This window comes from Camelina sativa, chromosome 2 (genome assembly GCF_000633955.1).
Source record: "Camelina sativa cultivar DH55 chromosome 2, Cs, whole genome shotgun sequence".
Classification (NCBI taxonomy): Eukaryota; Viridiplantae; Streptophyta; class Magnoliopsida; order Brassicales; family Brassicaceae; genus Camelina; species Camelina sativa.
This window is the reverse complement of record NC_025686.1, coordinates 6,115,999-6,129,238: the sequence shown is the minus strand read 5'-3', so window position 1 is coordinate 6,129,238 and position 13,240 is coordinate 6,115,999. Positions and strand designations below refer to the sequence as shown.

Here is a 13,240-nt window from a genome sequence, read left to right as displayed (position 1 = left end):
TTGCAAAGAGATTTGATTTAATAATTTTGTGAACAATCTAAACCTGATTTTATTGCTGATTTTTAACCTAGAATTTTACAAAGAGATTTGGATTTTCTGGTTTTAAATTTAGATATTATTTGCAGTGAGAACTGATTTAATTTACAAAAGTGTTTAGAGTTCTAGATCTGTTCTTAATTGTTTGAATCCTAATTTATTGATTGATTTAATAATTTATAATTTCCTGAGGAATTCCCTAGGCCTAGCTTTTTGATCTTCTGAATTTACAACAGCTTTTATTTAATATTTTGCATTGCTTTTATTTTAATTCAATTTAATCTGTTTAGCTTAATTATAAAACTCTATAATTTATTGTGTAGTCTTGAGTCCTTGTGGAATTTGACCCCTAAGTACTGCATTGATCTCTTAATTTGAGAGAGTAGCTCTATGGTAAATTTGAGCATATCAGATACCCTCGTGAAGACAGAAGGACGTTCCTTCTTTGCCACATTCGAATACGGAGAACTTGATAAACCTAAGAGGAACAATATATGGGACCAGATATCTAGCTTAGGCCAGACTAGAAGTGATCCATGGATATTGACTCATCCAAAAAAAATGGGTGGCCCTGCTCGTCCAGAAGGATCTTTTATTGACCTCATGACTTTTATGTCCGAATGTGACTTCTATGATCTAAGCTATTCTAGGAATTTCCTATCTTGGAGAAGGAAAATACATGAGCATATAGTTTTCTGCAGGTTAGACAGAGTTATGTCTAATACTAAATGGGCATTAAACTGCCCCTTAGGAAGAAGTGAGTATATATCTTTTGAAGCCTCTGACCACAGACCATTAATCACATATTTTGACTTGAAAAGGAAAAAAAAAGGAAGAGCATCTTCAGATATGACAGACGACTCCGGAAGAACCCAGAGGTCACATAACTAATTTTCAAAAGTTGAAACCCTACAGTCTACTAAAAGGTGGAAACAAAACTGTGTATATGCAGGGATGCAATCATCAAGTGGAGCAAAGAAAAACACTTAAACAGCCAATTGAGGATCAATACCTTTAAGGAAAACCTGGATAAAGCGATGTCGCTCCCATATACTCCAGCAGATATAGTATCCTCAATTACTGAAGAGCTCTAGAAGGCGTATAAGGAGGGAGAAGAATTTTGGAAGCAGAGAAGTCATCAGCTCTGGCTCTCTCTAGGAGATCAGAACACCGGCTTCTTCCATTCGGTTACTAAAGGAAGAACAACAGTCAACAAGTTCTCTGTACTTGAAAATGACCTGGGAACTGCATTCTATGAGGAGAAGTCCATACTCAAAGTAATCACTGTCTACTATCAACACCTTTTCACTGCAAAAACAGGACAAATAGAGTCAACAGTTGAGGAAGCCATTACCCCATGTATCTCAGAACAAATGAAAAGCTGAAAGAACTACCATCAAACCTAGATATCAGAAATGCTTGCTTCTCTATTCACCCGGACAACGCATCATGACCTGATGGTTTCTCTGCATGTTTTTTCCAATCCAATTGGAAAACAATAGGCCAACAGATCATCACTGAGATATAGAGCTTCTTCTGCTCTGGTGTCCTGCCATACAACATTAACATCACCCATGTTAGACTAATTCCAAAGATTTCTAGTCCAAAAAAATGAAGTATTATCGGCTCATTGCCCTGTGTTAAGTCTACTACAAAATAATCTTGAAGATCCTTACCAACAGATTGAAACCTTTTCTCCAAAATCTAGTTTCGGAAAACCAATCTGCCTTTGTGCCCCAAAGAGCTATTGCGGGTAATGTCCTGATCACCCATGAAGCCCTCCACTACCTACACACATCAAAAGCAAAGAAAAAGTGGTACATGGAGATTAAAACTGATATGAGTCAAACATATGATAGAATGGAATGGACTTCATCAGAGCAGTAATGAAAAAAATGGGATTTCCCAAACTTAGATCCAGTGAATTATGCAAATATATTACATCGGTTTCATACTCCTACCTCCTAAATGGTGCAGCCCAAAGCAGAGTTTATCTCCAAAGAGGAATTAGGCAAGGGGATCCCCTGTCTAGTTGGAGAGATTTTTAGTATTTTTTGCTAATTAAACGCAATGAAAATGTTTATTGAAAATTTGAAATGTTTTTAAAGTCTTCTTATCTCACATTTTAGTTGTTCATCCCTACAAGAACATATTAGGTGTTCATCAAAGTACTCAAATTTTGTAATATTCTCTTCAATTATATGTATTCTATGTAAGTCTTCAAACTCCACTATACTTATGGACACAAGAAATCTTGAAAAAATGAATGATGTTTTAGGAATGAATCTTTGATTACTTGATGAAAATATTATTATATCTTTGGCTTTGATTGGTAACATGAGTTACCATTGAGTTTAGTTGAGTTATGGACTTAACTCATAGATTAATCAAAAATGTTACCAATCAACAACAAAACTAAAAATTTTAAAGTTGAGTTTGAGTTATAATGTGTTATGGTTGACTTACAATTTTGAGTTATATCCTTTGTAAAATTGTTAACTCAAAACATTATTCAACATCATGGAAATTTTCATAAATTAAGATGTGGTAAGTTGAGTTATCTATTTCTTTAATTAAAAAAACGAAAATTCAGTTATTTTATACAAAATTTATTCTTTTTGTTTTAATTTAATTCATATAATTACAAATATAATTTTTACTGTTTTCTTTTATTTAATAACCCTTTGTAATTAGTTATTTTATATTTTTCTTAATTTTTTTGATTACCATTTGAAATGAAAATAGGTATAGACCTAAATGTTTTATTTTAAAAATTTGAACTCATTTGTAATTAATTAACATGAAAATATTACTTATGAGATTACGACATATTATCCAAAACTTTTGTGGCTTTGTTTTCTTTAGTAATTATTTTTTCTAAATTTTTGATGATTTTTAATATTAACTACGATATAGATTTGATATACAGTATATATATATATATATATATATTATTTTAATATATATTTGAAAAAATTTATCCCTAAAAATGAAGTGCGTAAAATCAAAATAAGATTTTTTATAATTAGATATATAGTTAAATTGTATTACAAAATAAAAGTGTAGAGGAAAAAAAATGAAAGTGTAAAAGTAAAATTTTGGTTTAAAACAAAAAATAGTGAAAAACTTAATAAATTTACCTATAATTTTTATATCCATGTATTATTTTGTTTACGCACGATCTTACCAAATGTAAAATATACAATTCATACTTTTGAGTTTTGACTATTTAAGAGTTTTATGGAATTTTCTTTTGTTTTATTCTCAAGAAAATATGTATCTGAATCCGGATAATGATAATTGATACACTACTGTACTAACATTAAAATTAAAATTTTCTGTATAATTCTCACGCACCACTAATAATACATGCTAGATACTCACTTTACACAAATTAGTCAAGTCTACAAAATAAATTGGATAAACGAATCTCGAAATTGGAATTGTTATTAATGTAACATAACATTTAAAAAAGAGTCAACACAGACAAGTAATTAATTCGAGTCTACATTGCACTTTATTCCACTCACATTAACTACAAAAATGTTATCAAAAACAAACATATCAGCGTTTCTCATCTATATATATATTAAAAAATAAAAATAAAAGAAGAAGAAGAAAGAAGAAACTTCTGGAAAAAGTAAAGGAAAGCCACATACGCTCTTTCTCGCACATTCCTATACTCTTTCCTTCTTCGTGGTCCCAAAATTTTAAAATTCCAATTCTACCCTTTTCTCCTTCCTTCCATCTTTTTTTTTTTTTTTCTTTCTTCTTTTGTTGTTGTTGTCTTCTGGAACTTCCGATCTGTCTCTCTCCTCATCTCTCTCCTCTCTCTTTCTTATCAATACGTTTCTCCCAGAACATTCTAGAACTCCACAATCTTTCTCTCTCTCTCTAGCTTCGTGATCATCGTGTGTGTGTGTTAATCACGGGTTCTGTCTGGATTGTGACAATCTCATTTGTTGGTTGGTGGAGAAAAAAGATTGCGTCAATAGAGAGAACTTTATTTTTTTGGATTTGGGTCTAATGGGTTTTGTGATAGACGTCTCCTTTTCTCTCCTCCGTCTATAGTTTCATGTATTTTGGATCTTATGATTCCAAGTTTCATCAAGCTTACACAACATTTCTTTTGGTGTGTTTTTGGATTTGATTTTAGCTCTTTTTCATCATTTTCTCCAATCTGAATCTTAATTTTTGGGTATTGGGATTGAAAAAAGTTGAGGTGTGTGTTTGGGGATCTATAAACTCATGCCGGGGGAACAAACCGGAGAAACTCCGACTGTAGCCGGTGTTGGCGGCGGTGGAGCTGGTTGTAGCGCTGGGAATAGTGGTGGAAGTAGTGGATGTGGTGCCGGCGGTGGTGGTAGTGGTAGCGCTGGTGGTGGAGGCGGTGGAGATTCGCAGAGGTCAATCCCGACTCCGTTTTTGACGAAAACGTATCAGCTTGTTGATGATCCGGTTTACGACGAATTGATTTCGTGGAACGATGATGGAACCAGTTTCATTGTGTGGCGACCAGCTGAATTCGCAAGAGATCTTCTTCCCAAATACTTCAAACACAATAATTTCTCAAGTTTTGTTCGTCAGCTCAATACTTACGTGAGTCTCACTTCTAAGTATGAATCAAAATCTCGACCTTTTGTAGTAGTGATTCTTATTTGGTATTGATATTTGGTTTTAGGGATTTCGAAAAGTAGTACCGGATCGTTGGGAGTTTTCTAATGACTGTTTTAGGAGAGGTGAGAAGATTTTGCTCCGGGATATTCAACGGCGGAAAATCTCACAGCCTGCTATGGCTGCCGCTGCTGCAGCTGCCGCAGCGGCAGTTGCAGCTTCAGCTGTTACAGTTGCGGCGGTGCCTGTTGTAGCTCACGCTGTTTCTCCGTCAAACTCTGGAGAAGAGCAGGTGATATCGTCTAATTCTTCGCCTGCGGCTGCAGCTGCTGCTACAGGAGTGGTTGGTGTTGGTCTGCAGAGGACGACAAGCTGTACTACTGCACCAGAGCTGGTTGAGGAGAACGAGCGGTTGAGGAAAGAGAATATGCAGTTGAGTCAAGAGTTGACAAAGCTGAAAGGCTTGTATGCGAATATCTATACATTGATGGCAAATTTCACACCGGGTCAAGCAGATTGTGCGAATTTGTTACCAGGGAAACCATTGGATCTTTTACCGGAGAAACAAGGGATGAGTGAAGAAGCCATTGCCATGGCTTCTAGAATAGATGCAGGGAGTGATCTGAAGCTTGATGATGATTTGACTCCGAGGTTGTTTGGGGTTTCCATTGGGTTTAAGCGAGCTAGAAGAGAGGAAGAGTTGGGTGCTGCAGAGGAGGAGGATGACGATAGACAAGAAGCGGTTACCCGAGAGGGAGAAGAAAGTTCTGATGTTAAGCCAGAGCCCATGGAGGAGAATAACTCTAGTAACCATAATGGACCGTGGCTTGAACTCGGAAAATGAATACGCTTTTCAGGTCACAGGTTTTGTTGTATTTGCAGGAAATTAACTGATCCCATTGAAAAGGTAAACGATTAAGCTGCCCCGAGAGGAAAATGGGACGATGTTCCGTCATAAAAACAATGGCTCTGAGAAGAGAGGTTCATTAAGTTGGGGGTACAAAGGTACCTAAACACACAGATTCTACCATCCTGAGTTGTTCCTAATTTCAGATGTTGCCTCCTGAATCTTCTTCTTGATGGAACTGAAACTATTCTGGCTTGTTGTGCTCCAGCGGGTGGATGTGCTTCTCACGATTTCAGATAAAGCAGGCAGATTTGATGTAACATCTTCATATTCTGCAACAAATAGCAGAATCAATCGTTCTTTTAGAGTTATGGTAATGTTGATACAGAACCATTACGTTTTTTTTAGTTCAAAACAATTGTAGGTCTCTGACTTGTAATAATCCAAATGGAATTTCTATTTCTTATTAAAAGATAGTTCAAGTCCTCTAGTGGTGTGTATGTTGTTTTTACCTGATGACATAGGGAGCTCGTACTGACGCTTTAGGAACTTGGAGGCATTACGGTCTTTCTTGTGGCATAGAACTCTAACGATAGTTTGTGCATCCTCCAGGCGCCGCTGCTCTGAACTCACTCCCATGTTGATGAGCTCGCTCGCAGTCATTAGCATCTGAATTAGCATATCGCTCTGCCACATAAAACAGACATTAACCCAAAAAACGTTAGTATCTCAGATTTTCTATGGAAGGAAACTAACTTTGCAACTCGCAAGTGAGCAAATATAGTTACCTCCAGAGAGTACAAGTCGAGGATCTCTTTCGCCTGTTTTGCTTCTTGCTCAACTAATGAACGAGGAAGACCCTCTCCATCAGCAATGAAGAACTCCTACGAGGATGCCCAGAGGTTAGTACACAACTCGAGGCCTGGAGTATACCAAGATGATAGCTCGAAAGCTTTGAGTGGGATAATCTAATTCCAGCATAATAGTACGGAATTTCAAAATAAGTATATATATTACTTACTTTCAAAATACTGAGATCTTCTTCCATCAAGGTAATGTCTGAATCCGAAAATGCACGGGTTGGCCCTCCATCAAGCAGTACTCGAACAAAAGCTTCCTATGTGAGAGAAGCATATAATTTCGGTGAGGATAAAATAGGCTGAAGTTAATTTGTTTAAATATGCAAAAGTAAACAAAGTGTTACCAACGCGGATCGGCAAATGCTTAAAACAACCATATCCCGTGAGTCCTCATAACTCAAACCGCACACATTATCAAGGACCTGTGCATTGCATTTCTTAGTGTAAGTTCATGCTTTAGTAGAAAGGGCTGAACTAGGGAAAGAGATGATTTTGTTTACAGAATCAACGTGAGGGAGTATTCTTTCCAAGCGGGCGTCTTCGACTGTGCCATTGTACAACTGTACTAGGAACATGTCTCTCAGATCCCAGAATATCGCTCTTGCCCCTGACAAAGAGCAACAATAAATACAGAAAACAGATCTAAACCAAGTTCTTCGTCCTCGGTAACATAAAACTCTTAAAAGTAACAATATCCATCCAACATTCAAAGTTTCATACTCACCCATGAGGGGTCAGCTTATAAAAGAGGAATACGTGCGTTTGCAAAACGAACTGAAACATGAATAATATGTACGCTTATTCAAGAGTCTCAATAACGAAAGAAACCTTGCTAATGCATATTATGTACAAAGATGCTAATCCATCTTGTTTGTAGATGAGAAGATTACGCAATCAGAAAATTCAAATTATGACGCTTGAGGTTGTCGAAAATAGTTAAGTTTGGACAGATTTTTCAGCTTATCTCAAATTTAAAGAGCTGAGAGTATTCGCTTACCAATTAGGTCACGGGTTTTGGTTATGCAATTGGCATTGGTGTCCCTGAGGCTGTCATAGGTGGTAGCAAAGAGTTCATCAACAGCTTCACTATGCGTCAATGAATTCTCCACTTCAGCTTCAGTAGTCTCGATTTCTGAAACAAAGTCACGCAAATGAATCCACCAATGCACATTTAAATACTAGACAACCACCAAAAATAAAGAGAAAAGCGTATAAACCCAAGTGCATGAGCGTACTTGAACTCTTGTCAAGAGAGGCTCCAACAAGTGTCAAGGATTTCCTTATGCCATCTTCTGTTGCACTGATTTGTTTCTGAATATACTGATCCATGGACACAGAATGAAAATGAATAAGAAAAATGAAGTAAGTCAGTTTTCACAAGAATATATAAAAGTTTAGCTTGGAAGAACACACTTACACACAGTGTATTCAATATTATGCAGAGTTTCGGTATTGTCAGTTCATCTAGTATCTTAACTATTTTATTATCTGGCTCACTAAACTCAAGAGACTTCCTCTTCATTACTGGCATTACATTGTCAGTGAATCGAGTTAAAGGGGGTGCTGACGGATACAGAAATTTCTTGTCAACTGCAGATAAAGGCTTATGGTTAATATATCACAGTATGGCAGTATGCTTCTGAAAAGTCAGCTTAATTTAAAACAAGTATTCAAAATGTTTCATTTCACCTTTGGATTTAAACAAGAGATTATACATATACTAAAATGTTAATGATATGAAAGTCCCATACAAAGAAACACAACAATAAAACCTGTATGATGTATATTATTTACCAGACACATAAAAGAATGTGTCTCCGGGTATTGGCATAAGAGAAAATAATTTTACATAGCATATTTCATGTAAAGCAAAAACACGACTCAGTAAAAATTGTTAAAAAGATGTAGAGTTGGTCAGTACCTAGTTGATCGAAAATTCTCTGAAGATATGTATCCAAGCTATGGTAAATTAATGAGAGAAGAGCTTGGAGATGTGTAATATCAACAGGTAGATGTAAACCAAACAGCTGAGAGACAGTCTGCAGAGTAAGTGAAATGAGATAGTAAGACGGCAAATAAATTGTGTGCAACACTAATAAGTAAAGATGGAAGAATCATACTAGAAATAAAGCAAGAACTTAAACAAAGCCAACAAGTAAATCTAGAGGTAACCTAAAGCAAAGAAACATGTTTTAGCATACTGAACTCGCTTTGTTTGTCTAATGCTGTTAAGCTCCTACAGTTTGCAGAGTATTCAGAATCATGATATCAAGAAAGTATGTAGATACGTATACCTCTTCAATGATCCTGAATATTTCAACGATTGATGCAGCATGTCTTTGCTGAACTGATAGAGGCTCCCACTCCTGCTCATGGAAAAACCTTAAGATTAAAATTCTTTTTCCATTTGTTGGACAATAAAGTTTCCTGAATCATACTTTGGTTTTGTTTGTTAATGAAAAGTGAAGGGAGGTCTGTATATGTTATATCTTTCTGACTTCACGGATCCTTCTTTAGTCAGTCTATATTATGACCTAAAACTATGTATGTTGCAACTTTTGTTTTTCAAATTTTTTTTCCTCAATACTGACCAGATGAAATTTATAGTGATCCATCAAAATAAGATCCCCTTATGGCCCAAATTTAATGTCTATCTACTGTCAACAGCAATCAACATGTAAAATCTTTTTCGCCAAGAATATATAACCTCAATTTCAAAAGCTCGCCTAGTCCATTGTAAGATATGATCATGTTGAGAGATAAGCCAGTCCAGCATTACTGGTCTGATAACCTTTTCTATCTGCACATAGACAAATGGATAGTCTCTTGTACGAGTTATTTGACATGTTAAACTGAGTTAGTAAACCATAAAATTGAGCAGTAATATGATTTTGTTCTGAAATCCAATCCATATAAAACTATCTATTCAATGACCTCATAATTCTTCAGTTTGTGGAGGTAAGGTTTGCGCAACTTGGATCTGCTATGGCAGTTATACAGTTGAGTTAACTCTTCCTGTAACATATGAGCAGCAGGGACTACTTTTCTAACATCACCAGAGAGGGATGAAACTCCTTCGAGAAAAGGCGTCTGCTCCAGTAAAACAAGATCAATCGTAAATATAGATACCATCGACTAACTTTTCGTCTTATGCATTGAAAATGGTTAGGGACAAACCAGTCTTTCTCCAAAAAACCGATGTAGCAGCATGGCCGAGATCATCATACATTCGGGTAACCATTTGGAGAAAAGTGGGACAAACTCATTGATCTCTGCTTTTGCGATGACGCTCAGTTCATTTGCAAGTAGAGCTAGAGCATGTGTACGCTCACCATGAGATTTCACGTAAGCAAAATGTGCCGCCTAGGAGGATTAAAAATAGGATTTAAGTATATCATTACATCACATGACAGAGCGATAAAAGAAGTGCCTTATACAGTATAGCTATACAAGTAATTAAAGACAAACTCACCCTCGCACATGCACCTTTGATAGAGTTCTGAACATAGGATTGTATCTTATCACTAACATCATCACTCAAGGTATCTAGCTTGATAAGCTGCAAGAGAAAAACGATATCTATCAACGACAATCACCCAAGTATTCCACATTACAAGCCCACACTAGATAACATATATGCAGTTCCTTTCTTTATATCCAACTAATAACTTTTCTTATAACAGCCAAACACTTTATACATAAAACGAAACATGCCAGAAAATAGTTGTACTGCAGAATTGAACATTATAGTTACGCAAATGTCAACATCAATATGAAAGAGCTAGTTTGAATCTGCTAGTATGGGACTCAAGGAGAATTTTGGCATGCAGCGTTTGTCAAAAATGTTAACTCTAACTGAATATTAATTCATAAGTCAACACATATACAAAATATAGATTAAAATAGGAAAGGCAAAAGAAAAGTTTGTTGTCAAATGGAAAATAACAGTATAGGGATGATCAGAAACGCCAACCTCGGTTCTGGTACTGTCCGATGGAGGAAGTCCAACAGTTGATGCCAAGCTGACAAGCATTCCAAAATCACGAGGTTTCTGGGGAGACATAGACGACCAAAAAATTAATTAAAGATACGATGCTTATTATGTCCTGATGGAGTTGCAAAAAAAGATTCGAGAATATAAATTTTGAACAGAGATGAAAAAAGTATTTTGCTTGAGCAGTTTAGGAAGTAGGAAAATCCAATTATCTTCACTACGAGGAAAAAACAAAGGAATAATTTTGGCCAGAAAAATTGAAAAGAATATGCAAATTTATGTAAATTATAAGGTCGTTATCATAGATCGAGAACTGACCTTACCAAAGTGTAGATGGTAGTCCTGAAGTTTATCATCACACCAAGCACTAACTGAAGTGAAAATAGCCTTCATGAGACCTAAGTGTATGTCAGTTCCACTGGTTTGCCTTGAACATACTAGATGACTTAAATAAAGATTTTCCTTCGGGTTGCCACTTTCAGCGTAAGTAACTTTATGCAACTCCTGAATTGCGCTCCCTAGAAGAGATGGTTCACCTGTGCACACAAACTTCCCAGGAAAGGAGCACATGTGATGGCTACCTTAAACTCTTGTCTGTGATAAATTATATATGCAAACATACATGCATCGGTGCAGTGAGGATCAAACAACATATCAGAAAACTCAACCTGGTATTGTATCAAAACTAGTAATAGCAGCAAGGCGGTAGAGCTTAAGTTCTGGTTTATCCAACTGTAAGTTTAGGTTTCCTCAATTTTAGCTTCCCTAAACAAGATTGTTATATTGATTCTATACATAATANAAAATTAATTAAAGATACGATGCTTATTATGTCCTGATGGAGTTGCAAAAAAAGATTCGAGAATATAAATTTTGAACAGAGATGAAAAAAGTATTTTGCTTGAGCAGTTTAGGAAGTAGGAAAATCCAATTATCTTCACTACGAGGAAAAAACAAAGGAATAATTTTGGCCAGAAAAATTGAAAAGAATATGCAAATTTATGTAAATTATAAGGTCGTTATCATAGATCGAGAACTGACCTTACCAAAGTGTAGATGGTAGTCCTGAAGTTTATCATCACACCAAGCACTAACTGAAGTGAAAATAGCCTTCATGAGACCTAAGTGTATGTCAGTTCCACTGGTTTGCCTTGAACATACTAGATGACTTAAATAAAGATTTTCCTTCGGGTTGCCACTTTCAGCGTAAGTAACTTTATGCAACTCCTGAATTGCGCTCCCTAGAAGAGATGGTTCACCTGTGCACACAAACTTCCCAGGAAAGGAGCACATGTGATGGCTACCTTAAACTCTTGTCTGTGATAAATTATATATGCAAACATACATGCATCGGTGCAGTGAGGATCAAACAACATATCAGAAAACTCAACCTGGTATTGTATCAAAACTAGTAATAGCAGCAAGGCGGTAGAGCTTAAGTTCTGGTTTATCCAACTGTAAGTTTAGGTTTCCTCAATTTTAGCTTCCCTAAACAAGATTGTTATATTGATTCTATACATAATACACATGTGTGATGTGTGTGTGCACGCGAATGTGCTTGAGTATTATACCTTCGAATTTAAACCCGAAACAGACCGACTTTATTGGTGATATGTTATTTGTACTTAATGGTACATAAGAGCTCTAACATGCCAGCTTTGTGCGCATAGTGATCAGTTAGATAAAGCATATTTCTGAGAAAGACGTACCTGTTGAAAAAGAACCCATCCATATATTGCATTATGTAAATTCTCAGTTATGCCCAATGTCGACCAAATTGATTTCATATGGAAAAGCATTGATGAGGCATCCTAATACAGTAATATATATATGCTGTCAGGGACAAATTATGCATGACACAAATGATAAGAAGAATAACAAGGGCTAAGAAAACCTACCTCTATGACTTGACCCTCATCAAGAGTATCAAATACACCAAATAATAATCTCTCATAGAGTCTAATGTTCAAATGGTAGATAGCAGTCCAGTAATAAGTTTCTTCTTCAATACCACATCGTCCTGGTAGTGATGACAACTTTGAAGCCACCTGCCTTATAGACGATAGAACCTCAATACGTAGTGAAGCAGACACTACAACATCCCATTCCTGTTCCAGCCAAAAATAGTTTTAGATTCAAGAAAGAGAAGTCTGTTAAGTCATATCACTAGTTGAGAACTTGCTGCTACGAAACATCCAGATCACATATATAGTCCGTACCTTTGACTCTCTAATTGTTGCAAGGCATTTTCTCATAGTTGCTCGTTCATTTTTCTCCAGACTAGGTGAGAAACAGAGGACTTCTTCTAGTAGGTTAGCCTACATTGACATGGAAAGAGGCACTTTGTAACAATAAAGCCGAGAATATTTGTGTTGCCTTTTACATATTTTGAATATACATATCTACGTGTTTAAGTAAATGTCCTCGGGGCAGCAGGATGCTGCAGAAGTAAACAAATTTTGCAAGCCAAACCGAAATCACGAAAGCTGCATGTGTGTATTATAGTAGGTTACGTTTTAACTTAAGCTGTGGTACCAAATATATGCCTCTTCCTATCATTTTCTCATCCAAACTTATGCGATACTATTTTAGTCTACATTAAACCATGAAATCCAAGAAATTGTTCAAAGAGTTGCTTAAGGACGACAAGAAAAAAAAGTACTGTAGTTCATTATCACCTGTCTAGTCTTCCACTTCATGTAGAGTTTTTCATTAGGAAAATCTGATTTGAATATTCCAACCAAAAGCCCCAATGCTAACTGTGGAAGATCAATTTGTTCACCTGTCCTTAATGTAGCCAACTGTACAAGATTTCTCCGTATGCATGTATCCATCTTTGATGAAATCTATAAAGCAGAAACAGTCAGGAATTGAATATATGCTGCACAG

At 36.1% G+C, this 13,240-nt stretch overlaps 2 protein-coding genes across 4 annotated transcripts in view; one reads left to right on the top strand and one right to left on the bottom strand.

Moving 5' to 3' along the window:
• LOC104718514 (heat stress transcription factor B-2b-like) lies at positions 3,674 to 5,985 on the top strand. Its single transcript, XM_010436278.2, has 2 exons — positions 3,674 to 4,635; positions 4,718 to 5,985. The coding sequence occupies exons 1-2, from the start codon at positions 4,285 to 4,287 to the stop codon at positions 5,492 to 5,494; spliced, it is 1,128 nt and encodes a 375-aa protein (XP_010434580.1). The 5' UTR covers positions 3,674 to 4,284; the 3' UTR covers positions 5,495 to 5,985.
• The window catches only part of LOC104718523, a 10,504-nt gene continuing 2,813 nt past the window's right edge, over positions 5,550 to 13,240 (bottom strand). For 2 of the 3 annotated variants that reach the window (XM_019234139.1, XM_019234143.1), the window contains 20 exons: positions 12,571 to 12,669; positions 12,250 to 12,459; positions 12,061 to 12,162; positions 11,393 to 11,623; positions 10,331 to 10,408; positions 9,830 to 9,916; positions 9,535 to 9,720; positions 9,292 to 9,447; positions 9,065 to 9,157; positions 8,652 to 8,723; positions 8,279 to 8,396; positions 7,775 to 7,947; positions 7,593 to 7,677; positions 7,355 to 7,489; positions 6,858 to 6,964; positions 6,702 to 6,779; positions 6,519 to 6,614; positions 6,286 to 6,381; positions 6,010 to 6,184; positions 5,550 to 5,829 (listed from right to left, as the gene is read on the bottom strand). In XM_019234139.1, the coding sequence (XP_019089684.1) occupies positions 5,675 to 5,829; positions 6,010 to 6,184; positions 6,286 to 6,381; positions 6,519 to 6,614; positions 6,702 to 6,779; positions 6,858 to 6,964; positions 7,355 to 7,489; positions 7,593 to 7,677; positions 7,775 to 7,947; positions 8,279 to 8,396; positions 8,652 to 8,723; positions 9,065 to 9,157; positions 9,292 to 9,447; positions 9,535 to 9,720; positions 9,830 to 9,916; positions 10,331 to 10,408; positions 11,393 to 11,623; positions 12,061 to 12,162; positions 12,250 to 12,459; positions 12,571 to 12,669 (2,532 nt within the window). In that variant the 3' untranslated portion in view covers positions 5,550 to 5,674. The remainder of the gene's footprint in view (positions 5,830 to 6,009; positions 6,185 to 6,285; positions 6,382 to 6,518; positions 6,615 to 6,701; positions 6,780 to 6,857; positions 6,965 to 7,354; positions 7,490 to 7,592; positions 7,678 to 7,774; positions 7,948 to 8,278; positions 8,397 to 8,651; positions 8,724 to 9,064; positions 9,158 to 9,291; positions 9,448 to 9,534; positions 9,721 to 9,829; positions 9,917 to 10,330; positions 10,409 to 11,392; positions 11,624 to 12,060; positions 12,163 to 12,249; positions 12,460 to 12,570; positions 12,670 to 13,240) is intronic. The other variant, XM_010436289.2, reaches the window with a different exon arrangement.

Excerpts from the sequence above, each read along its gene's own strand:
- LOC104718514 (XM_010436278.2), top strand. The coding sequence starts at position 4,285 with ATGCCGGGGGAACAAACCGGAGAAACTCCGACTGTAGCCGGTGTTGGC. Across the intron at positions 4,636-4,717 it reads TTCGTCAGCTCAATACTTAC|GGATTTCGAAAAGTAGTACC; the intron begins GTGAGTCTCACT and ends ATTTGGTTTTAG.